We start from the raw sequence: 26362 nt of genomic DNA, 5'->3' as shown, positions 1-26362 counted from the left end.
TCTCTGAGCTTTTGAACTTCCTTTTTCATTTGGCCAAATCTATTATTTTCTTCTTACATTGTTTTCATGTCTCTTTCCCATTTCCCCCTGCCTCTCTTAATTGATTTTTGAAATCCTTTTTAAGCTCTCCCAGAGCCTAAGACCAATTCATATTTTTCTTTGAAGTTTTATATATTTTTTCTTTGCTTTTTGTCCCCTTCTTTGTCTGTGTCTTGTTCTTCTCTGTCTCTATAAAATTTTTCTATGGTTAGGGTTTTTTATGTTTGTTCATTTCCCCAGCCTTTTTCTTAACTTTTGCTTTTATCTTAAAGTTGGACTCTATTCTCAGGGCAGAGAAGGCACTCTCTTAAACTTCAGTTTTTCCTTGATTCTACCCTTAGCTTTATTTCTGGGTTTCTGCAAGTTTCAGTTCTTCCACAGTGATATGGAAGCTCTGAAAGTCACCTTCCCCTACTGATTTAATCACTCCCTGAGATTGCTGATGGCTTGCAGTGTTCAGCACACTGTGTACTACCCTGTGTTAGGGCTCAAAGTATAGACTCAGGCTTGGATGGGGGCTTTTGGTTTCACTCTGGACTTGATGAGGTCAAGTACACAGTGAATTACCTTGCCCTTGATTCTTGGTAGGTTGCTAGCCTGGGTCTTGGTCTGGGCTTACAAAGGCCAATATACCGTGGGTTGTCTTATGCCAGGGATTGAGGCCTCACCCTGGGGTTATACAGACCAGGCATGTTGCCTAGACTGCCTAGCACTGGGGTTCAAGTCCTCACACAGTTTGGGCTGGGGCTTTTGGATTTACTTTGGACTTACACAGACTAGGCATGCCTTGCAGACTGCCTTTTACTGGGATTCTGAACCTTACTGAAGACTTAAAATTGTATTGGGTTTGCATTGCTGTTTATTTAGGCAGTCTCTCAGGGTCTGGATGTTGTCTTGGACCAAGGTTCAGAAATTGTTCTGGGTGGGGTGGGGTGGGTGGCTTGTGGTACTCCTTGGTATAGCCTCTTATGGGTTATGCTGCCCTCTCATCCCAGTGACCTAGATCCTCTCTGCCTACCTTTCAACTTGTTCTCTGCATGAAAGTTGCTTCATTCCATCTCCTTGTTTGTTCTTTCACCCTAGTATTCATTTTGAGGTAATGTTTTAAGTTTGGTTAGAGAGGATTCTCATAGTAGTTCAAGCTTTCCCTGCTTCTACTCCATCATCTTGGCTCTGCCCTCCTCAGGGCATTTCTAACTAGTATAAGCAGTATATTAAGAATCTCAGAAAAGTATCATCAATTAAGTTTCAATTTACCTTATTTCCTTCTGAGTATCTATATCTATATCTATATCTATATACATACACACATGGGCAGCTAGGTGGGCTGATGAGTCTTCTTAACTCTGGTCCCAGTACGGCATCCATTATGTCATTTAGCTGCCCAACTATTCATTACAGTTCCCTTATGACTTTAATATCTTGTTGTGTTTGGTACCTACCCCTAAATCCTTAATTTCATCAAGCATGCTGGGGGACATGTAAATGATCAGCAGTCACCTGATCAACCCCTTGACTCCATAGTCCTTAGTTAAACATTTGCTGTCTCCAGCAGGTCAACTGAGGTACTGTGACCCATTTGTCCATATTCCTAATTTTAAGAGTTTTTTTAATGACTTAGAGAGGATCAAGCATTGTCATTTTTGAAAATCTTGCTCTTGTTCCCTTTACATAAGGGTACTGAAAGTCTTTATGGTATCATTCTTGGCCAGTCCAGAGGTTAGCATTCTTTTCATAGCTATTGAGTTTATAGATTTTTTTATACACATGAATACAGAGAGTAACCGCTTTAAAAGTTATAGGCTTAGAAAATTGCCTGGGGGCACACTGAAGTTAAAGAACAGGGTAATATGATAGAAATTTGATCTTGAAGTCAGGAAGATGAGCATCCAAGTCCTACTTTTCTCCTTATTCTCTCTTCCCCACTTTCCCAACTACACAAAATGTACAGGTTCCCTGAAGCACTATTTGGAGGAAGGATAGGGTTGCTATGAAAGCTAGAAATCATAACTATTTATAACTAGCTTGATGAACATTTATCAATGCCCTAAGATATGCAAGGTACTATGTAGGAATTAGGATTGTAAAGACCTTATATTCTATTACAATTCTACTTGAATTGTCAAGAGATTGGGTGACATTAGCCCATGGTAACTCAAGACACTATCAAGGTAAATGAGACCTTCTCCAGATTCACAGGAGCACAGTATGGTCAATACCACCTGTAAGTGAAGATGGCAGATAAAGGCTTGCTGGCCAGGTCCTCAGATCTTCTCCAGGCTATTCAATTCTTGACTGAAGTTTCTCATGTTGACTAAAATTCCATTAATTAAGTAGGTGCTGGGGTTAAGGGAGCAGTTTCTCTCTCTTTAAAAATGCAAATGCTACTAGAAGTATTAAACAGCCTAGCAGTCATTTACATTTAACTGATATGCTTTTCTCTTAACCCTTAGCTAAAACCTCATTTCAGAGGAAATGGGTACTTTGATGTGAAGGAACTAATTTCTGAACATAAGGCTCTGGAAACAGAAGGGAGAAAATAGGCAGACCTTAAGAGAGAAGTCAATGTAGGGAAGATGTTTTGGTGATGAGCATTCAGGAAACTGGCAGAAGTCAGAGGCAGCAGGAGAGGCACTGAAGGTGAAAGAAGGATAAAAAAAAATGGAAGCCCAAAAGCAACTTCCTTGACTTTCTAATTTCTTGATTTGAGTAAATTCAGGTATGAGAGATCAGAAATAATATCACAAACTTTAGATTATCTACTTGTATTAAAATGAGGGCATTTTTCACAGTCATTTTCTCTTTTGAAGGAAGGGAACAAGCATTTTCCAAGTGCCTGGTATTCCAGGCATTGTGTTAAATGCTTTCCAAATAGTATCTTATTTGCTCTTCACAACAACCCTGTGAGTTAGGTGTGATTATTATCTATATTTTACAAGTAAGGAAACTTGAAGCAGCCAGATATTAACTAAGTATCTGAAGCTGGATTTGAATTCAGGTCTTCTTGACTTCTGTCCCAATTCTATTCTCTGTGCCATTTTAACTCTTGTTGTTTGCTGGAATTTTAAAAATATCTTTTGATATTGCAGGTTTCACAAAAGAGGAGTCCTATCCCCCTCCACCCAAATAAAAATCAGTTACACCTGTGCTAACGACTTCAAGTTAGGTCTTTTTGGCTGTAACTCAATCACCAGGGGAGTAGGGAGATGACACAGCTACTAACTCGTGAGTGGCAAGCATTGAAAACATATATTTCAAAGCTTCTGATTCCAAGAAACCACTTCATTTCTTTTTGAAAACTCTAATGCAATGGTCTTTGTGATTAAAAAATCAGGAAACTAAGGGATGAGCCATAGATTTTCCTTTTCAGAGAGAAACATTCACAGTATACCTTCTTCTCCATGTTAATGTTTTCATCAAAGGCCTAAAGTCATTGTTCTGAGTCTCCTCTCAACAAAACTAACACTGTATCATCACACAAAGAGTGAGAGCAAAGCTCAAAAGAAAGAAATCAAAAGTGGGGTATAAAATGCACTCACACTGTAAATAATCATTTGGATTGAACATAGAAGAGAAGGGAGCTGCCAAATTCTCCTAGTTATAGAAACTGTTGCACCCTCAAATATTGTGATCAAAGATTCTTGGGATCTCTTAAGTTTTGTTCAGAGCACCCTTACAAAACTTCTCCTTGTGAAATAAGAATCCTATTTTGCTCTGGAGATAAAGGTTTTGATTGAGGATCATAAGCATATAAACTCCAGGAGAATTGCTATCTCAGGAGTAATACTAGCCTGTAGGCTAGTCTATCAAAACTGATCCCTATAAAATGGAAATAGAATCTTTAATAGTAATCCTAGAAACAATTTTAAGAGTAATCTTAATTATAGAAAAAATAAAATTGTTTTAAAAATTTATGATTTAATATTTTAATTTAAAACAACGTTTTTTTCAGTTCTAAATTCTCTTTGTCCTTCTAGTCACTTCCCTACTGATTGAGAAGACCAGAAGTATGATGCCCATTATACATATGAGATAGTACAGTGGATAGAATGCTGGGCTTGGAGTCAGGAAGACTCATCTTCCTGAGTTCAAATCTGACTTCAGACACTTACTAGGTGGGTGATCCTAAGTAAGTCACTTAACCCTGTTTGCCCCAATTTCTGCATCTATAAAAATGAGCTGGAGAAGGAAATGACAAACCATTCCAATATCTTTGTCAAGAAAATTCCTAATGGGGGGCACAAAGAGTTGGACATGATTGAAAAATGACCAAATGACAATAGGTATGAAGAGAAGACATACAATTTATTTTTATCCTGAGCCCAAAGGGTTGGCCTGAACACAAAAGCACAAGGACTTCCCAACTTTTAGTAGTGAGAGAGAAAGGGAATGAGGGAAAAAGGAAAAGAAGAGAGAAAGGGAAAGAGTGAATAAGAAATAGGCTTTTGATCATTACCAGAAGAGCAATCTTTTATCCAGTTCTGACTAAAGAGAGCTTAGTGGGGTTGCTCTTAGATTTTCTTGCTGCTTCATCCCTGGAAGAGGGGAAACAGAATAGAGAGCCAGCGAAGGCTGCTTCTGACTTATGGCTTACTGGAAAGGGAAGGGAAGAAGAGGTCAAGTGCGAATTCTTCAGGTATAGTTGAAGTCATACCTGCTATTTCTAGTCAAACTAGGTCACATGCTCCCAGGTACCAGTCTTCTTGATAAAGCCCAAGGTCATACCTCAGCCCCATCCCCATGCATTGCAATGCTTCCTATGGTTACTTCTGCTAGTTTAGAATCAAAGGTATTCAAATCAGCTTGTGTAATATTTGAAGTCTGTGGCATTGAATCAGAAGGGTGCAAACCCATTCAATATTGGAAAGTTCCCCCTTAATCATGTAACCCATTTGGGAAGCATTCCTATACTGATGAACTAGGTAAAAGAGTTCTTTTATTGCTCTCTCATTCTGTTCAAATAGCTGGTATGTATTTTATATCAACCATGATATTTTAAAGAATAGAGAAGTTGGCAATATAGCTGTAAGACATCAATAAACTTTGATGCTAGTTACTAAGATGGGTTGAACTGGAGAAATCCCATAACAATATCTATCCTAATAATTCACAATACATTTAAAATTAGTTCAGCTACTCTGGAAACAATTTATAATTATCTCCTGAAGTTAATAAACAATTTATTTCCTTTGACCTAGAGACTCTACTAGTAGACATACTCCCAAGAGGTCAAAGAAAAAAAGAACAGGACACAGGTATAAAAAAAATTATAGCAGTAATTGGGGAATGAATGACTCTACAAATTATAGAGTATAAATATGATGAAATATTACTGTACTAGAAGCAATGATAAAGGCAACAATTCCAGAGAAATCTAGGAAGACTTGTATATACTGATGCAGAGTGAAGTAAGCAGAATCAGGAAAACAATAAAATTACAAGAAGATTGTAAAGACAAATAATTCTGAAAGACTTAAGAACTATGACCAGGGGTGCAGCTGAGTGATTCAGTGGATTAAGAGGTAGGTTGAGAGATGTGAGTTATTGGGTTCAAGTCTGGCCTCAGACACTTCCTAGTGGTGTGACCCTGGACAAGTCACTTTAACCCTCATTGCCTAGCTTTTACTGCTCTTCTGCCTTAGAATCAATATTGGTTCTAAGACATAAGGTAAGGGTTTTAAAAGAAAAACTATGATCAACACAATGACCAACCACCATTTTAGAGTTCTCATGATGAAAAATGCTCTCTGAGTCCTGAAAAAGATATGATGGACTCAAGGTACAGAGTTGAACCATATTTTTTTTTTGACTTGGCTAACATAGGGATTTGTTTTATTTGACTGCACGTTTGTTACAATGGTTTGGCTTTCTTTCTTTTTCAATGTGAGGGGAGACAGAAGGTACAAAAGATGGATTTTTCTTAATTGCCAAAATAACCCCTCAAAACAAAAAAAAAACAACCCAAAAGGATAAATGTTAAAATATTAAGACTAAAATGTTCTCTGATTGATAGGGGCTATCAACATGTGAACCTAAGAAATTTCATGCCTCAGCTAAACTTAATGTGACTTTTACAGTCTATGTACTTTAAGTTGCTGTTTTCTCTTCCTGATAGTAATTTCTGCTGCCACAAGAGAGAGACCTGACATTTTCAAACCTTTCCTAAAAACCTATGAAAAAAGCCAAGAAACCCGGGATCCTGCTGTTCATGGCCGCTGTTGAAAACTAGCCCAATCTTGGAACTCTGGCAGGGTCAAGAGATCAGGAGATCAAAGTGGTAAATACCTGATCTAGCTTCCAGTGGAATTCTGCTGGTCGAAAGGTATCTGCTTGGTCAAAGTCTTTCCTCAAAAGAAACACAAGGCGGCAGTTATGCACATAGAGGGCATAATGATGACGGTTCATTTCTAGAAATCAAACAAAATAAAACAAATCAAAAATAGGAAGGAAAAGACAAGTAGGTTTTTAGGTCTTTCAAAGAAGAAACTTCTTCATTTGTTGAACAGAGTTCAATTAATTAAAGAAACAAATTCTACATTTTTCCACCTTATATTACCTTTAATATACATGTTAGATCACAAAATGTAATATATTGATGTTGGAGAGAAATAAGAAACTCTACAAGGAAATTCCTTAAAGAAAGCCTTGAATACTAAGCCAACACTCAGCTAATACATTCCAGCCTCATGTTATCTTTTACTATACTGAATATAATTTACATAATATAATATGCTTTCTAGTGTAATTCCTTGTATTTCTAAATCTGGAGCAGTTACTAGTTTAGAGATCAGTCCTCTTCTTCAATTTCCTAACAAGAGCTAAGTAAATTTTCTCTATTAGTTCTTCTGTTGATTATTTTCACTTATCACTTGCCCAGCCCTCTTTGAATTCCATTGTAGACATTTTTAAGGGCCATAACATCAAACCTACACCTCTTATCATTGCTTTTTGTGGCTCTGTTCTTAGTAATCCAGACAAATGGGATATACAATGATCCCTCACCTACCTGGGGAGTTAAATTCCAGAGATAGGTGAGAATCCATGCAGTAGTGGCATTATATTTATTTTATTATTTATATATATTACATATATATTTTAAGGTTTTATAAACCCTTCCCACACTCCTATAAACCTTTTCTACACTCATTAACCTTTCCCATAAGTCACTGAGTCAATCAGTGCCCAGGATATAGGACACAGTGCTGTGGTTGGTTGCCTTTCAGTCAATAGTGTATTGTGTACAATCTCATGTTGGCAAATGGGCTGTTCTGTATTCATCTACAAAATCTCCCGATAGAGTGAAAACTCCATGATACAGAATTAGATATATATTTTAAAAAAACCTATGACATAATAAAGTAGCAGTAAGTGAACCTCGGTATAATGAGGGACCACTGTACTTGAAAGATGCCACAATTTGCATTTCTCCAGTATAGGAATCCTGAATCCCAGACTGTCATTCTCACTCTTCATCAGAGTCCTCTTAATAACATTTTGCCTATCATTCAGGCCTTTTATAACCTGACTGCATTCTCCCATCCAATCTTATTTATTACTGATCTCCTATACTTTCTCTTGGTTTCCAATTTTCTTATTCTCATTGCAAAGGCCATACTTATTTATTTATTCTCACCTCTTCAGCTTTAAAAAAACGTTATTCCTTCTGCTAGGAGTACCCTTTCCTTCCTCTTCCTCTCACCCCTACAATCCTATCTGTCATTCAGTCCTTAAGTTTTCCAACAGTCTCTCTAACTGCTTTAGCTCACATTGGTCTCTTCTTTTGCTGAACTCTTACTATACTTAAAGTGGGTCCTTATTGTCTAATTATCTCAAGCTATATTAGTCTTATCTAATGAATAAAACCACAAGCTGTTTAAAAGCAGAGACTTTGGCTTAACCTTTTTTAAAATGGCCAATAACTCCCCACACAGTGATAGGTACTTGAAGACTGAGTTAGATTGACTTAATATTTAGGTTAGTGTTATCTTTTCAGAGGTATCGTGTATCTGAGGATCTACATCAAGCATAGGGACATGGAACTTTGCCCTCAATCAGCCTGTTGGATTTTGGTTGTTGGTCTGGGTACTCAGATAATTGTCAAATTTCCAGTTCAGTAAGCTCAAGTTATCACAATGTAAATAAAGCATTTTCCTTGTGCCACACCATTAATGCTGGGCTTGGAGGCAGCAAGATCTGTATTCAAATCCTTCTTTTGATAGTTTACATTAAGTTACCAAGTAAAATCTCTCTGAACATTAATTTCCTTATGTATAAAATTAAAACTGTATTTCTTACATTAGGAGGCTGTTATGAAACTAAATTGAATGAATGTATGGTATGCTCTACCAGCTTTAAAGTCTTTATGAATGGTAATCCAGAGGCAGTATGGGAAAATGGATGGAGGGGTAACCTTGGAAGAAGGAAGACCTAGCTCCAGTTCCTAACTCTGACATGCATTGGCTGTGTGACTAAGTTGCTTAAATTTTCAGTATCCTAGCTAATTCCATAAGATTATAGATATTATCCTTATAGAGAGATTTTAGATACTGGAACACATTGATAAAGACAAAAATAAAAACAAACAAATAAATAAATGCTAGTTATTATCATTTGTGTTACGTCTGAAGTTGTCTGAATAGAGCAAGTCTTCATCTTTGGCAGAGAAAAGATAAAGGGCTTAGAGGGATCTCATCTCTTTCAAAGGAGTAATTTATAGCCAAAGAGTTTGGGGGTGGAACAGCTATGATCTGTATGTTAAAAAGCCCTTTTGTGTGTCCCTAAGAATACCTGATCTTGTTTCGCTAACTTTGTTAATTGTTACGGGGTGGGAGGTGGAGGGAGGGTTTGGTCATGTCTGTGTTTCAGTTTCTCCATTTGGATAATGATAGGATTGGACTTGATGATCCTTAAGGCATTTTCCTTGGACAGCTAGATGTCGATGTCGATAGAGTAATAGCCCTAGAGTCAAGGGTAACTGAGTTCAAATCCAATCTCAGATACTAGTTATATTACCTGTTGCAAGTCACTTAATCCTGTTTATCTTAGTTTCCCCATTTGTAAAATAAGTTGGAGAAAGAAATGGCAAATTGCTCCAGTATCTTTACTAAGAAAACCCCAAAATGGGGTCATGAAGAGTCAGACATGACTAATTGACTAAACAACAACAACACAGGTCTTTCTAGCTCTAGATTTATGATCCTAAGATCTTATCAAATCTTATTTTCTGGCTTAGGATTCCTTGCAAGGATTAGAACAACTCCACCTAAACACACATTAGTAGGCAATTGAACTATGAACAACCAATGTTTTGGCAGCCAATGGCAGGTATTAATTCTGATCAGGAAAATTAGCCTCTTTACTGATGCTTAAAAATTCATTAGACAAAAAGGAGATACTCTAAACCTAAGAACTGGATATAATTAGACTTTTTTTTCTTAAAGAAATGTTTAAAAATCTTTCAAAGGTCAAAAAAGGAAAATAAATGTTGGTGTCAGCCCTGAGCAAGCTTTAAAGGGTTTATTTTTTATCATTCCCTAAAAATCAAGAAAATTGTTCCTTACTCTTTTTGAGAGATTCAATTATCTTTTTTATTGTCTACACAGAACAATTATGGGTAACATGATCTAGTAGAGAGAGCCTGGGGCTTCAGAATTCTGGCTCTGCCAGTCCTTAACTATCTGATTTTGGTTATGTCACTGACATTTTTTGTGTTTGCAAAATGGGAATGATGGTAACTGCTTTGCCATCTTCAAGGCGTGAGGGAGTTGAATTTGGAGAGGACAAGGAGGGGTTCTACAATATTAAATTAGATGATAGATGAGAAAACATTTTGCAAAAGTAAATGAAGGATGACAACTTTAAATCACACCCTACAGGACTTTGCATTATATAGCTAGAACCTACTGCCTATGGCTTTCATGTTGCCTGGTGCTGGTTCATGTATAATTACTTTGTTATCTCAGATGATAAGGACACATTACTGATGAGATTGAGATAAGAGGCTCAATCTCTATATGGGTCAGTGAGCTTTTCCTTCACTGCTACTGTATCCGTGGGCCTGAAAACTAAGAAGAGTAAAGAAAGATATGTAAGTGTTTTGAAGAATGTATCACTGTCATCTTTTTTCTCTCTTCTTTCCACTCTCCCTTCCAATAATCTCTTCAGCTGGGGATCATTCATGTCATCCTCAGAAGTTATGGAGTTCACAATTTGAGGGAAGTCAAGAAAAATAACAGACACTCACCAGTTTTATCTGAATTGCAGAGAATGGTTTCTTTTTCTGCTCTCACTCCAGGGCTTGGGCCATGTTTCATCCACATGGTGATTGTAAATTGATCTGTTAAATTCTTGGGGACAATCCCGTCTGGAATCTTCGCACCCTGTTTGCCATCAAATTTGAAGATCATGTCATTATTGTCTACCAGAAGTCCAGCTGTCCAGTTGGTGGCTGCACTGGGAGAAGGCAAGAGGTCTATGGCTCCTGAAGAAGCTCCTGCCGAAGGTATAAAATAAAAAAGTCAAGGATTATATCTATCTACTCTGGTATCTTTGATCATAGGGACAGGACCTCTCAAAAAAAGAGGAAGACCTCTATTTCCCATATCCTTTCTTTCTCTTCTTAACACCAAAGTAGATCAATAATGCTTCAAGAAGGGCTACAAGGCAAAAAATAGAGGGTTTGGGGACTTAAAGATCACTAGTATTCTATCTAAGAACTCTGGCTAAAAACTCTTAGCCTTTAAAATTGAAGTGCCACTTGTTTATAGGATATATGATTTGGAGGTTTGGTTTTAAAAGATTATTACAAAAATGAATCATATGGAAATAGGATTTGAGTGATAATATATGTATAACCCAGTGAAATTGCTTGGCAACTCCAGGAGGGTGGGGAGGAAAGAAGGGAAGGAAAAACAAGAATCACGGAATCATGGAAAAGATTTTAAAATAAATAAAATAAAACAAATTTAAAAAATTAAAATAGAGGTGTCAAACACATGATCCACAATGTTCCAGAGTACATATGAGGCCTAACCAGATTAAGCTATAAATGGGAAATACTGAACAAAGTAAAAATACAGTAAAACAAAATTAATGTTAATATGTGGTTTTCTAAGTTGATATGCAGCCTGTAGGTATCTTCATGTCTGGTTTCTCTTCTGAGTAGAAAAATCACTGCCTTAGAACATGTAGTACATGCCTGGCCCTCTGTTGGAAATTTTAGGAGATGTAGAAGTATTAAACAAAACTACTCTCAACAAGGTACTTATAATCCATTTGGGAGATAAGACTAAAATGTACACAAAAACAAATGGTAAGAAAAAGAATAATAACTAATATTTACATAGCATTTTGATGTTTAATACCATGATGTTATATAGTTTTAATATTAATGCTTACTGTTTAATATAGTATTTTAAAGAGTACTTTACATATATTATCTTATTTGATCCTCAGAACATCTCAGTAAAGTGTGCACTATTATTATGGTCTTCTGAAGTTCATGGAGTTTGATGATCTACCAAGGGTCACACAGCTAATAAATATCTGCAGTGGAATTTGAATGCAAGTCATCTGGTTTCAAGTTCAGGACTCTACATAATTTGTTGTTTTACTGGATAGTATAAGGGAGGGGAGGACATCAAAGAAGGCTTCATTGTGGATGTGGCACTTGAGCTGAGCTTTGAAAGAAGGAAGAATTTGGATACCTTATTCCTGGCACACAGCAAAGGTTTAATAAATAATTGTTGATTGATTATTGAGAGTGATTGACATATCAAGAAGAAGAGGGGAATTAAAATAGATAAGCATTTTGTCTATTGCTAGTTCTGCTCTGTTTTTAATTTTGTATCTTCAGTGTCTAGCATAATGCCAGACAGCAGGCAATAAATAAATAGATACTTTAAAATAATAGACCGAAATGTAGACAAATCAACACACACATTTGGATCAGTATTGTACTTTATACTTAACAGTGTCCATGGCTAAAGACTTATTGCCTCTAAAATACCGTTTATGATTTCTAGTTAATTCTCTCTTGTAGAAAAACAATTATCAGAGTTCACTGCAGATCTATAAACCACAATACAGTTCATATTCATTAAATTATTATGGGTTCTGAGCTGTGCCTTTTAGGATGGGTATGACTTCAAAAGGAGGAGATAGTAGATATACCCACTGAAAGAGGAGGGTACAGTGTGAGCAAAGTCCTGGAGATAGGAAGAATAAGGACATGTCATTTTATTTTTTTTTCCTTTTTCTTTTGACATGTCATTTTAGTTTGATTGGAGTGAGTAAGAAATGTATGATCAGGCTGGAGAGATAGGATGGAGCCAGAAGGTGAAGGGTCAGAAATGGCAAATGATTTGGTAGAATCTAAAAATATATCAATAGAATGTAGGATTGATCCTAATAACATGACAGTTAATAGAGACAAATGTGAACTCTCACCAGGATTCCAAAGTCAAATTCCCAAGAATAAGAAGAGGAAGTAAGGCTAGGCAGAAGTTCATTTGAAAAAGATCTGGGGGTTTTAGTAGGTGTAAGGTGTCAACCAGGTGGTACAATAGATAGAGCACCAGATTTGGAGTCAGGATGACCTGAGTTCAAATCCAGCCTCAGATACTATCTAGGTACATGACTGAGTAATTCACTTAATTTTTGTCTGCCTCTGTTTATTCATCTATAACATACTGATAATAACACCGACATCCTATGGCTGTTAGGAGGATAAAGTAAGAAAATATTTATAAAGTGTTTTAAAAAACCTTAAAGCACTATATAAATATTGCTATTACCACCATTTCTATTATCACTGTGGCAACTACTACTACTACTTCCATTACCACTATTCCTGCTGCTATTACTAATACTACTGCTGCTGTTATTACTACTACTACCACCACTATAACCACCACCATCACCACCACCTCTACTTCTACTATTCTTCCTTTTCCTACTCCACTATTACTTTTCCTTCTCCAACCACAATTTCAATATAAGCCAACTCTGATTGAGAATGCAGTCTTAGGATTGGTTAAAATATGCTTCCTGGGTCTATCTAGAGAGAGTGCTGGACAGCAGCCAAAGCATTTTGTTGAGTTCCAGGTGCCACATTTTGAGAAAGACACTGACAACTAGAGAACAGCCAGGGGAGGGGTGGCTGGCTTGGTGAAAGGCCAAGGGCTTACCATCTACAGTTTAGTTGAAGAACTTGGGGTGTTTGTCTCAGAGACAGAACTAGGACATAGGAGTGTGATAGCTGCATTCACCTGACTGAAGGGCTGGCATGTGGAAACATGATGAGATTTGCTCAGTGTCACTTCCCAAGACAGACCTAGAAGCAACAGCAGGAAGCTTCTGAGGCAAATTTAGGTTTGATATAAGGAAAAACTTTCTAATAATTAGAAACTCATTTTAATTAGTTTCAAATGTCTCAAACTTGAATGAGATATCTCAGGAGATGGTGGTTTATTTCCTTCTTAAGATCTCCATGTCTTTTGATGTATTGTAGAGGAGATTTCCTTTTGCACATGCACTAGATGGTTGATGAAATAAATCCCTTTTGAACACTGTGATCTGGAATTTGGACTTTTCTCAGTGGGCAATAGAAGCATATTTGTGGCACAGTGGATAGGGCCCTAAGTCCTGGAGTCAGGAAGATTCATTTTCTGGAGTTCAAATTTGGCCTCAAACACTGTGTGACCTTGGGTAAGTCACTTAACCCTCTTTGCCTCAGTTTCCTCATCTGAAAAATGAACTGGCACTCCATTATCTTTGCCAAGAAAACCCCAAATGGGGTCACAAAGTGTCTGATACCACTGAAATGATGAACAACAACAGTGACAACAACAGAAAACAGGGGAGGAGCTAGTATGATTAGAGTTGTGATTTAGGAAGATTTATCTGGTAACGAATGAAGCAACTATATATTAGACACCAAACAAATGTTTATTGGATGAAATTTGGAGGCTGTTTTTGTAGATTAGATGAGAACTTAGGATAGTCTAAAATAGAGTGGTAGCAGTAGGAATTAAAAGAAGGGAATAGATACAAGGGATCGGTAAAGCTAGAATAGATTGATTTTAGAGAAGAGAATCTAATATTATTCACTCCCCATAACTATGAATATCCCCTAACACTCTCTCCTGGGCTTCCTTCTCTTTTTTCTTTAGCTTAGATAGTTTAAACCAATGGATTGATCAAAGATGAGCTTGAATGATTTGAAAGATGATGACACTTTCTCAGGTGTATATGTATCCTACATATTAATTCTAAGTGTGAAATAGAAGGCTTTATTCCTCATTGAAAGAGTTTTAAACTTTAGAAAATAAATGGGGTCAAGTTGGGTGACAAAAGCTATTTATTTTTCAAAAAATTTAATTAAACAATTAATTAATTAAGAATATTTTCCCATGGTTACATGATTCATATTCTTTCCCTTCCCTTTTCCGTCCCCCCTCCCGTAATCAACAAGCAATTCTACTGGGTTTTACATGTATCATTGATCAAGACTTAATTCCATATTATTCCTATTTGCAATAGAGTGATGATTTAGAGTCTACATTCCCAATCATATCCCCATTGAACCAGGAGATCAAGAAAATGTGTGTTTTTTTTTTCTTTTGTGTTTCTACTCCCACAGTTCTTTCTCCAGATGTGGATAGTTGGTCTTTCTCATAAGTCCCTCAGAATTGTCCTGGATCACTGCAGTGCTGCTAGTAGGGAAGTGACAAAGGCTATTTCTGTGTCCCATAACAACATCACTCTAGAAGTAGTCACCTATTCTTATGTATAAGGCAGAAGCATGCATTTCGATCCTTCAGGATTTCTAGATTACTTTAAAACTCAACTCATGTCTCCAACTACATGAGGTCGTTCCAATCCCTCTAGCATGTATACTTTCCCCCAAAATGAGGTGAGGATGGTAGTGGAAACACAGACCAGAATTGACTGTAGTCAATGACCTTGATTTCTAGCTTCAAAAATGTTATTTTATGAGTAACATTTATTAGACAAGAACTGAGCTTTAATTGTGATGATGATGATCTAGATCCAACATGTTCTCCAGAAAAAGCTAGAATAATTTGCAACACGATAAAGATATATTTCACTGGCCACAGGGTCAGAATAGGGCAAGGTCTCCAGGTAGCTCTTGGCAGCTACAGCAGTATCAATTTTCCATCCCTTCATTACAGTATATTTATGAGCTATGCATTAGTTTGTGTGGCTCCCTGCGAGACTTAACCCCCAAAAGGTTAGTCTTGTCTGTGTTATCCTGATTGTTGTTCAATTGTCTAGTTATGTCTGATCACTTTATGATTCCTTTTCTTGGCAAGTATATTGGAGTGGTTTGCCATTTCCTTCTCTAGTGAATCCAGTGAGTCTTTTTGGTCAGGCAATCAAAGAATTAAGAGTCTTGCCCAAGATCACAAAGCTTGGAAGTATTAGGTGGCTATATTTGAACTCAAGTCTTCCTGACTCCAGACCCAATGATCTTAACAATTGAGCTTCAGCTGCCTCTGTATTATCCCTAGGAATGGTTGTATTTGAAAAGAAATTCCAATAGTCTTTCTCTACTTCCCTGATCATGCTTGCTTTTCCTTGAAATTCTGCCCTTAGAGTTTCAATTCTTTGGCTTAATACTTTGTCCTTTTTTGAAATATAAATATCCCCAAAGGGGGCAGTAACATTTTGTGCCTTCCACCTAATTAATACTCAGCATAAACAGATTTATCATACCCTGCTGAAAAGTAGGTATAAATAGGAAGGAGTGTACAGGGGCTTTGGATACCTGGGGTCAGAAGAAGACAGCACCTTGAAGGGAAGGAAAATGGCAGATAGGGGACCCTAGAAATGATAAAGATGTACTTCAACAAGCTGAATGCTTTCCTTCCCCTTTCCCCTTCCATGCTGGGTTTTGCAAATACCATTACAGCCAGACATTCTTCTCTTACTGTTCATTTAGCATTCAGCTCCACCATCTCCAACCTGCTACCTGGGCAAATCCAACCTCATTACGGAATGTTTTTTGCTCCAGGTGCTCTGTGTTTCAAAAGAAGTTATTTTTCAGATCAGATTTTTATTGAAACTGGAGCGTTAATTTGGCACTTGGTGGGGTCCTCCGATCAGCAACTCTCTCTTTAGACTCCTCTGCACAAGGACAGTCTTTGCTTGCTGTGGAGTCTCTAATTGTGGATAGAACAGCAGGTTGTATTGCCTCACACACAGATGTTACCTATTTGAAAACATCAAACTCAATTTACCCAGATGGCACAGATGATCATAAACTTCAAAAATTTGTTTTCATTTCTTGGTGCACTAAAACGAAAAATAACGGTTTGTGCTCTCTCAAGATTTTGCGTCATCTTTTCTCCTCCCCGACCTAGACTCAGGGGAATGCAGTTTATACACACAAGTTGTCATTTTGCAAAGTCTGAATCACATCATCTGCTCATCAGTATGTATTTAAGAAGCTCATTTGGAAATGATAAAGAATCATGCATGGCGGTCCCTCTGGGGCCAGCCAGACTATATTAACTTAAGAGATTCAAAGTAGCACAGTTGGGGAACCCCTGCCCCCTCAGATTTAGCATAAAAAGATCTGGATTTGAATTTTTGCCTATGCTTCTAACTCCCTAGATGGCTATGGGCAAACCCCTTCATCTCTCAGTGCCTTGGTTTCCCCATCTGTAAGATTAAAAAAAAAAACAAAACCTTTATCTACTGTTCTAGAATCCATACTGTTTCCAGAACTGGTGCTGTACCTATTGTGCTACCTATCTGCTGCTGTGAAATTCTTTTAAATCCTATGATCTTAGGGCTAGAAACTTTCAATTTCTCTGCTCTCTAATCTTTGACATAGTTGCTAAAGTGAGGAATCTAAAGAACAGATTGGACCCTGCTATTCTGTTGTCCAAGAAACATCTGTGGCTCTTTATGACTTTTAGAATAAAATATAAAAATTCTTCAGATTGGCATTTAGAGCTTTCAATGTCTGACTACTTTTCAGTCTTATTGCACATTAATCCATTTCATCTACTCTTCATTTTAGTCAAACTGGCTTATTAGTTGTTTCTCATACATGGCATGGGCAGATAGGAGGCACAGTGGATGGGGATGGAGCCTTAGACTTAGACTTAGGAGAACTTAAATTCAGATCTGACCTCAGGCACTAGCTATGTTACCCTGGGTAAGTTAACCCTGTTTGCCTCAGTTTCCTCATCTGTAAAAAGACCTGAAGAAGATAATGGTAATACCTTTGCCAAGAAAATCTCAAATGGGGTCACAAAGAGTCAAATGTCTGAAAATGTTTGAATTACAGGAAATCTACATGGTATATCATCCCCCATCTCTGTGTCTTTGCAAAGGTGTCCTAATACCTTCTATAAGAGGCCTTTCTTAAGCCACTCTCCCACTACCTTCCACATCACATGACTAGCACCTTCCCTCTGAGATGACTTCTCAATTATGTGTATTCATATATATACACAAACACATATATATTTTATAAATGCCTATAATTTACCTGGTATATATTCTGTAGGAGTTTTTGCATGTAATTTCTCTTATTTGAATAGGAGCTCCTTGAGGGCAGGGGGCATTTTTCCCCTTTCTTTGTATTCTTAGTATTTAGTACAGTACTTGGCACAGGCTAAGCACTTAATAAGTGCTCTTTGCCAAAATGTCCTAAATACTATGAGGTGTGCACATGCATTCTATGAGATGAGAGGCTATAGTAGACCTGCAGGGAGCCAACAATTTTTCCAGGAAAGGAGTTTTAGAACAAAGTAGACTCAAACTTCTTCTAAGTCCATTGGTATGAAATGGATCAAATTACAGGACAACTTGTGTTCACTTAGGACTAGTTCTAGGCAGATTAGATTTATTTCTAATATATTAAGTTTTTTCTATTTCTTAGTTTTAAATTGAGACTCAGATTCATTCCTCTAACCTCGTTCCTCATTCCTTTGTTCCTAGAAAATTCAAGGCAAGTTCTACCCTGGAGTATCTTCCATCTTAGGGTGACAGAAAAGTGAAATTATAGGTTCTTTCTTGCTTGGGAAATAGAAGCCAACTTAGACCAGGTATAGATATGAGTAGCAAGACAGAGTACTTGAATTTTGCATTGAAAAGTATTAAACAAAGTTACTCCTAACCAGGAAAAAACTTGATTCTTCCTGCTAGATGTTGGGATCATAGAATGGGGCATGAGATTTTCCACCATCATCAAGGAACTGGGGAAGGACTAAGAGAATGATGGACTACCTCCTCACTGGTTGTTCATTAATTAGAGATATTTTGGGATGTCTAGGGGAGGATTGAATACTGAGTTTCCAAAATTGTATTTAATGATCCACACAGTGGAATTTCTTTGTCTTTGATCACTAAGAGAGATCATCAATTAATTAATTTATTGATTGTTGCTAGATTGATCAATACATTGATTTCCTTACCTGAAACCCATTCTCTCTGCATTTTTAATCACTACACATGACTTTAGGTGGGAGGGGAGGGACAGAGAGACAAGTGAGAAGAATGAAAATGTTCCCTCCACTTTGCTCACTAAAGTCTGAGCTCCATATCCACATGTATGTCACATTAGAGCTATGAAAAAATGAAGTAGAACAGTGGAGTAGGGAATCCAAGAGACCTGAGAACCCTAGATCCTTTTAATAACTTCTCTTGTATAGGCTCAAGGTCAAGAACTATATCTTCTCAATTCAGCAACTCAGATTTATCAAATGCCAGCTGCATTCTTTGATACTTTGGTCTATGCCTGATGTTATGGATGATAAAGATTAATTGTGATCCTTGCCCTAAAGGAACTTGTATTCTCCTTAGATAGATTAGTATACATTCAAAACCAGAACAGGATGCAAGACAGTTTAATCGATTATGAAAAGGATTGCTTTCTATGCAAGTATTTTTATCACCACTTTACAAGAGAGAACAGATACAGAAAGGTAAAGAATCCATGGCCACAGCTAGGGATATGCTGATAAATGTTTAACAACCAGTTTTCAGGGAGTGAGGAGGGGAATTGTATACCTGATATATTTTTAAGTGCAATCTTCATTATTAACATTTTCTCCATCACTTTTGTAAGTCTAGAAAATCAACCAGATAATAAATCAAGCCCTGATTTGTAGCATTTGCCAAGTTGGGAGGTGTAAAATGTTCATAAGGAAAACTTTACAATTTTCCCTCTTTAGCTGATTCAAGCTGACCTTAGCACACCCCTGGGTCACTCACAGTAAACAGGTATTGGAGCCAAGATAAAAGCTCAGTTTCCTTACTTCAAATCTAGTGATTTTTTTCATTATATCAGAGAGAGGACCAGGATGAAAGGTGTATGCTAAAGGGCTATGGGAAATACGATTGAAGAGGTGGGTTGGGCTGTAACTGTAAAAAGTCTTAAGAATTAAGAAAAGGAATTAAGATTTGATGTGGTAGGAAATGGGGAACCATCAAAAGCCTTTGAACAAGGAAGCAACATGTTAAAATGGTACTTCAGGAAGATTGCCATTGAGTTCAGCATAGAGTAAAGCTTAGAAATACTTATTAAGCTGAATTAAATTAACTTAAGCTTTTAAAATAAGAATATGACTGCTACTCACATTTTCAGAGTTCTATACATTCCCTACCATGACCACATAAGGTTTAGTAATTCATTTTGGCCACGTTCCTAGTTTTGTCTTTAATTATACAGCTAATTTCTTTTATGCCCTTATTCAGTTTGCATATTTAGGTAGACTTTACAATTTATAGTATTCATAATCATTTATATATCCCTCATTTACAATATTTCCCATTGTTAGCAGGGGCTATTCAGCAGAAGACTTTTCAAATAACAAATAATGGATGGGTCTATTTCTCCAATCAGTAAATTAGTGAGTTTCTTTGGTCCATTGGTCACCCCCTGTGAAAGAGCCCGTCTGAGCCAGAGCAACTTCTCTCAAGGAAATTCAAAGCATGTGAGCCTGCCTTTTCAGCTTGTCATGGATGCTGAAACGAAAGTCAAGGAGTTTCAAGACTCCAGAGAGATGAGCTACATCCTATGTTCCTTTCAATCAACAAGTATTTATTAAACATCTGCTATGTGCTAGGCATTGTGCTGAGTCCTAGGGATACAAAAAAAAGTAAAAAAACATAGTCCCTGCCCTTGAGAAATTTACATTCTAATGGAGAAAACAACATTCTAATAACTATGTACATATAAGATATGCATATACATGTATATGTGCATATATGCCTACATATGCATATGTATTATATTTATATATATTTACACACAGAGCATAAATGAGAGAAAATTTCAGATGTGTAATGGAGAGGTTTGTTGGTGGTAAAGAGAAAGCAGGTTCCAGGAGAGACAGCTGACATGTTTTAAGGTTGACTCAGAGAGAGGAGAGGGGCTTTGGAAGAATTTTCCCCCTTCAGCCTTCCCTCCTCAGCTGTGGCTGCTCTCACAGATTGACTCTTGTCCCCCTCCACTACTGGAGCCTAAAAGGTTTCTTCTCAGGAAGATGTCTCTCCCCTTTCAAGCTGTTCCACTCACGCTTGATTTAAATTTGGGAAAGGATAACCACTTTAATATAAATTAAGTCAACTAGGGTAACACAAAGAAAAATGGCTGGCAGGAAAGAATGGGAAAGGAAAATTGGGAAAAGTGTCTCTTCTTTAACTACCCCCTTTCCCTCCCTCCGTCCTCGAGTTGGGGGAACTCAGGCTTTGGCAGCCTGAGCCCCCCGAGAGACAGTCAGGTTGACTGACCCTGGGTTGGCCTCTTGGCCACAGTTCAGAGCCAGGACACCAGGAGCTGTGAGGTAAAGTTTTGACAAAGGCTCAAAATGTCTTCTTCAGACATTCCTTTTAGTTTGGGAATTGGGGGGTTAGGGAGATTGTCTAATCACCAGGAGATGGAAAAAGATGGGTATATCCCAGGAGAAAGGCTTGGCTAGACCTCTCCTCCTAGGCTTCTCAAGGTTGAGAGAGTTCTCCAACTGAAATCCCAGCCAGAATCTTCTGTCTTCTCAACATTCCCGGTGAGCAGATCCACAAAACTCTTCAGCCTGGCACTTTTCCTATGTGCAAACCCTCTGTCACAGATGGGAAGCACTAGCAATGAGGGAGATTGGGGAAAAGATTTTCATATAAGATAGGATTTAAATTGAACCTTCAATATAGAATAATAACAACAAAAACAGGACATCACTTGTTTCTTTGTTTATGCTTTATTAATGATTTCCTATCTATATGTGTAAAGTAAACAGATGCATTATCCAGGGAATTCAAGAGAATTCTCCTCTCCTATACTGTGAGGCCTCATCTTAGCATAGAGCTAAAGGTGACATCAGCAGAGAACAAACTCAGACAGGTGCTACTTAGCATCTGGGCTCTGCTATGGACTATGTATGTCTGTTATCTGAGGATTAGGCTAGTTAGATTTGGAAAGGCTCATTGCCAGAGGGTTGACTAGTAAGTGATTAAGTGTTTTCAGTCAACAACTCATGGAGAATATTCTCTCAACTGTGAACAGGATATGATCTACAAAGATTGTGGGAGTATTCACACAGATGAAATCACAGATCTTTGAAAAAAGAGAAAAACAAAGCAAACACCTAGCCACCAACAATGCTTGGAGCCTACTCTCCTGGGTGTTTCAGGAAGAAGTGTTTAGGCTAATATCTCACAAGCTAAATTGTAAACCACATAACAGAATGAACTATACTACTTTGCTGAATTCCAAAATGAATCTAATTATTAAATATGGATTTCTACTAACACACAAACCAAGCTAAAGTCACTCCTTTAGCCCCTGAATTTGAATTTTTGGTGTCTATGTTGTATTGAGAGCTTTAATAAAACTTCTAAGTTAGAACCTGAAGATTAAAATATTGCCCAAACTAGATCTAGAAGATATTTCATTTCAGTAAAATCTCTGGTTTGTACTTGAATTATGTAGATAACTTCTTAAATGTCTCAATTCACTTTACATAGTTAGGCCTGTCTTCTGAGCCTTTTTAACATGCCCCATTCTCTTGGGGTGGGATATTCAATTCAATAAACATTTATTATGTGCTTACTATTCCCCAGGCACTGAGCTAAGCACTAAGGATACAAAACTACTCTAAGTAATAGATAATGAATGCACTCATTTCTCCAATCAGGATGTCAATTGGTATATCCTATTTATCACTTACTATCTGTCTACCACTGTGATTTTGGGCCAATATATTGTGAGAGGAGTGAGGAAATGTGTTCTAGAAGAGTTTAACAGTCTATGGGGAATCTCCCTGCTTTCATTCATCTACCTTATATTCCAACCAAGAGCCAGTCACTCAATTTGAAAAAGGGAAGCAGACAACCTTGCAAGCTACCTCTGTGAATGTGCTTCCCACCTCCTTCTCCAATATTCATTCCATCATCCATTCATTTACTCTCTATTTCTGTCTGTATTTATCCTTTGCCCCTTCCTATCTACAATCTTCTTTCATTTTTGCTCTTGTCTTTTGTTCTCTTTCTCTTGTCTCTGTCTCTGTCTCTCTGACTCTGTCTGTCTGTCTGTCTCTGTCTCTGTCTGGCTGTTTCTTTCTCTCTCCTCACCCACAGGCATTTTTTCTTCCCAGATATCTCCAAATAATGCTGCCTGAATTTGGGCCCTCTTCCTCTCTACCAGACTCTTGCCCCGGGTCTCTAATATCTGATAGGTGAGCTTTCACCTTATTTTGCCAAAAATCAGGTCACTGAGTCACTTCCTGGACATTTCCAAACCGTGACACTCTGTTAATGCTGCCCCCCCCCCCTAATAATTCCATGTCTTTCCCTATTAGAATGTGAGCTCTTCGAGGGGAGGGGCTATTTTTCTTGCTTTTATTTGTGTACTCAGTATTTAGTATGATGCCCATCCCATAGAAAAGGTTTGATAAGGGTTTTCCATTCATTTTCTGGCTCTCAAAAACCATTTTTTAATAAATGGAAATCTCAGAATCACTTGTTCTGATTGTTTGGATAATCTATAAAGTATTTGGAAAGTGACATCATAGGATTAGAGGATTTTAAGATGAAAAGGATATTAGGCATCACCTAGTCTGGATTGTTTGTCTATAGATAAGGAAATGGAAGAATATAGAGGGCAATTGACTTGCTCAAGGTCATACAGGTATCAAGATCCAGGATTTGAATGTTAAGTCTTCTGATGCCAAATCCAGGGCAATGTACTGTGGTTTTCCTTTATAGAATGTAACTTTCTTGAGAGGACAACTTCATTTTTGTCTTTGTATGCCCAGGGACTAGCACATTTTTTTTTAAAGTAAAGGCCCTTTATAAATTTTGTTTGTTGATTGATTGACTGATTGTGATGATACACTGCTTCCATCATCATCATTATTTATGCTTTTAGGACTTGATAGGACTTCATAGAACCAGGCGAGCCCATCAGTACTAAATACACCAGGTCCATTAACTAGGTACATTGAAGAGAAGAACATGTAACTTAATTGGAGACACCCAAGGTATCAAAAAAGGGAACAATTCTGGGACAGTATTTTTCCTCAAACTAGGATGGCAGGTGACACCTCCAAAAGTAGGGAATCACTGACTTCTGGTATTAGGACTGGGACAAATACCTCTAAAGTGGGTGGGAGAAGGAATAAAATCAGGGATTATAGAGCCTTAGCTTTTAGGGCATGACAAGTGTTAGTAGTTCATGATAGAGAGGTTGCTTCCAGGGCCTAACAACTTGACAGCCAGCTATCTCCACTTAGATGAATCAGACCTCATAGTCCATCTTCACTCCATGTATTAGGGTAGCTTAGGGATGCTGAAGAAGGCCAAGCATTTTATAGGAATCAGAAGAGTCTCACTTAAGAGCAAATGACTCTTCTCATCTCTATTGTCATAGGCAGCAAGGTGCCAATTATCTGGGAAGTTTAAAGGTTCTAATTCAGAAGGTTCAAAGCACATTCGATTGTTGCTGCAGCGGATTTCAGAAAAGGGGAAAGGGTAGGATCAGGGGATCTCAGGAGTAGAGACAGCCTATCACCAGAAAGGCCAAATCTCAGATTTTTTCCAGATGACAATAGCTATCATTAACCGAGGTGGCTTAAGATGAAGATTTTGCAAACTTTCCAGTCTGTAACATATCATTGGACTTAGAAACTAGTGGGAAAAGAGGAACGCAGGGGCTAAAAAGAGATACAAATCTTTTCTGGCTAACTTGCTCACCACACTGCACACATCCAGCAATATTGTGCTCATATTAAGATAAAGATAGGTACATAACACGTGCATATTGGCGTATATACCGAGACAAATATGTCCAGAGACATATACGAAGATCTGGAGATACAACCATACACACAATATATTAATGACCTTCATTTATTATGATAAAATGTAAGAGAAGAGATTTTATGAAGCATCATGTCTTTTCTTCTCATTTTACGGAGGAGGAATCTTGGCCAACATAACTAGGTCACATAAACTAGGAAGCACCTGGGCAGCTACTTACACTTGTCTTCTGATATCCAATCCAGTGCTCCTTTCACCACTGTACACTGATTCCCATGACATATTCCCTCTTACTATAGTTCTCATTACAGGAATCTAAAACCCCCCATCAATTGGTCAAGGGGAGCTTGGAAATCCAGGATCCCATGATCCAACAAAGGCATTTCCTCATGGTTCCCCCAATGAGTCACAAAAGTGTCTCGATTGGAAAACCTTGCAGTAGATTGCATTCCTATCTATATAAAACAAGGAAACGATTTTTACTTGAGTCCAACAGGCTCCATTGAGATTTGGAACCACCAGAATGACCCAGTTTTGAATGTGATATACTGTCCCCTCTATCCTGGATGTGAAAGCAGAAGCTACATCTATGAAAACAAAGTCTAGATGAAGCAAAACAAAAGCCTTGCATTTTAAATACATTTTTCACCTGTCTTCCCTAACCTCCCAAGCCACCTCATATGGTAATTCATAAATTAGATTCCTCATTAGAAGGTGCAAAATTGTACTGCAAGGAACACCAGACACATACACAATCTCCCCTCCACCAATTAGTTCTCTTTAACTGATCAAGGTAAGCACTGCCCTCCATGTCACTGGGAGAGAAATGCAAGTTTCTTTTTTTCAAAGAATTTGTTCCGATGACTGCATAAGGTTATTCCTTGAGGAAATTCTTTTCCAGAGCAAATTAAGTAGCCTTCATATGAGGATAAAGAGGTTGGTGACAAAAGATTAAATGTAACTGTGCTAACATGCCCTGATAGAGTTTTAGCATCTTTCTCCTGGAAATCCTTCTCAACTACCGTATCTCCTCATCTCCTTCCAAGAACATTCAAAATCAAAGCACTGGCTTATTTCTGGGGACTCATCTGATCTGTGACAAGCTGATTCCATCATTTCCTTCTTAGGTAGGGCAAGTTTGAAAGTAACTATAACTCAGGGTAGTGTGGGCTTTCCCCCCTTGACATTTCAGGTTAAGAGGGATTGAAATAGAATAGTTGTTTGAAGTAAAACAAAGATCTTAAAGCTGCATTTCTGCCAACAAAGGAAAGTGGAGAATTGGAGACAATTTTCCCAATAATTTAATGCCTCCCATCCTCTTTTGCTTGAAACATGCAGATAATTGAAAGAGATATACCCCTTTTGATTTATTTTGTGAAAGCATTGTTTTCTGCACCACATGTCATTTATGGAGAGAAAAAGTAGATTGAACTTCAGAGCCACATCTCAGACAAAAGCCTGATAAAACCAGGTTGAGATCAGTTCTTAGCAGTGTCTGCCATCTCTAGCAATTTAACTAGCTCAGCCCAGTATCCCAATGCCTTCCTGCTACCCACAGTTGGAATTAAATTAGTGGGGCAGAGAATTCCATTGTTCCTATATTCTTGCCCCAGAAATCCTGTCCCAGGAACTTTTAGTCTTTAACAATCTGTCTCTGCTATGTTGAGACATGAAGATAGATAATAACATCAATAGCATCAAAAAGGTCTCTAATGGAGGTTCTTACTGGCTAAGCCCAATGGTTTCAAAGCAGGTAATAGCTATAAGTAGTTATTCTTCTTACTCCATATGCATGGGTCTCCATACTCGTAGGCTTCTGACTTGGACAGTTGGCTTTCCTGCCTATGGCTGTGCAAGTGAAGGATATGGTTCTCACCAAATGCATATGGCTTTGGAATTGCTTATGTTGTGGATATAGTGCTGGACTTGGTGCCAGGAAAAACTGAATTTTTATTTTATTTTTAAATTTGTCCATGTTTACATGATTCTTGTTGACTCCTTCCCCCTTTCCCTCCCCCACTCCTGCATTTGA

At 37.7% G+C, this 26362-nt stretch overlaps 1 protein-coding gene across 1 annotated transcript in view; it reads right to left on the bottom strand.

The window, feature by feature from the left end:
• CLSTN2 (calsyntenin 2) overlaps positions 1-26362 on the bottom strand; it is a 1000106-nt gene that overhangs the window by 138007 nt on the left and 835737 nt on the right. Inside the window, exons 7-8 of the mRNA XM_007493952.3 lie at positions 10283-10531; positions 6325-6446 (exon numbers count right to left, since the gene is read on the bottom strand). Of these exons, the coding sequence (XP_007494014.2) occupies positions 6325-6446; positions 10283-10531 (371 nt within the window). The remainder of the gene's footprint in view (positions 1-6324; positions 6447-10282; positions 10532-26362) is intronic.

This window comes from Monodelphis domestica, chromosome 4, assembly GCF_027887165.1.
Source record: "Monodelphis domestica isolate mMonDom1 chromosome 4, mMonDom1.pri, whole genome shotgun sequence".
Classification (NCBI taxonomy): Eukaryota; Metazoa; Chordata; class Mammalia; order Didelphimorphia; family Didelphidae; genus Monodelphis; species Monodelphis domestica.
The sequence above is the reverse complement of the archived record's forward strand: the minus strand, read 5'-3'. Positions and strand labels throughout refer to the sequence as shown.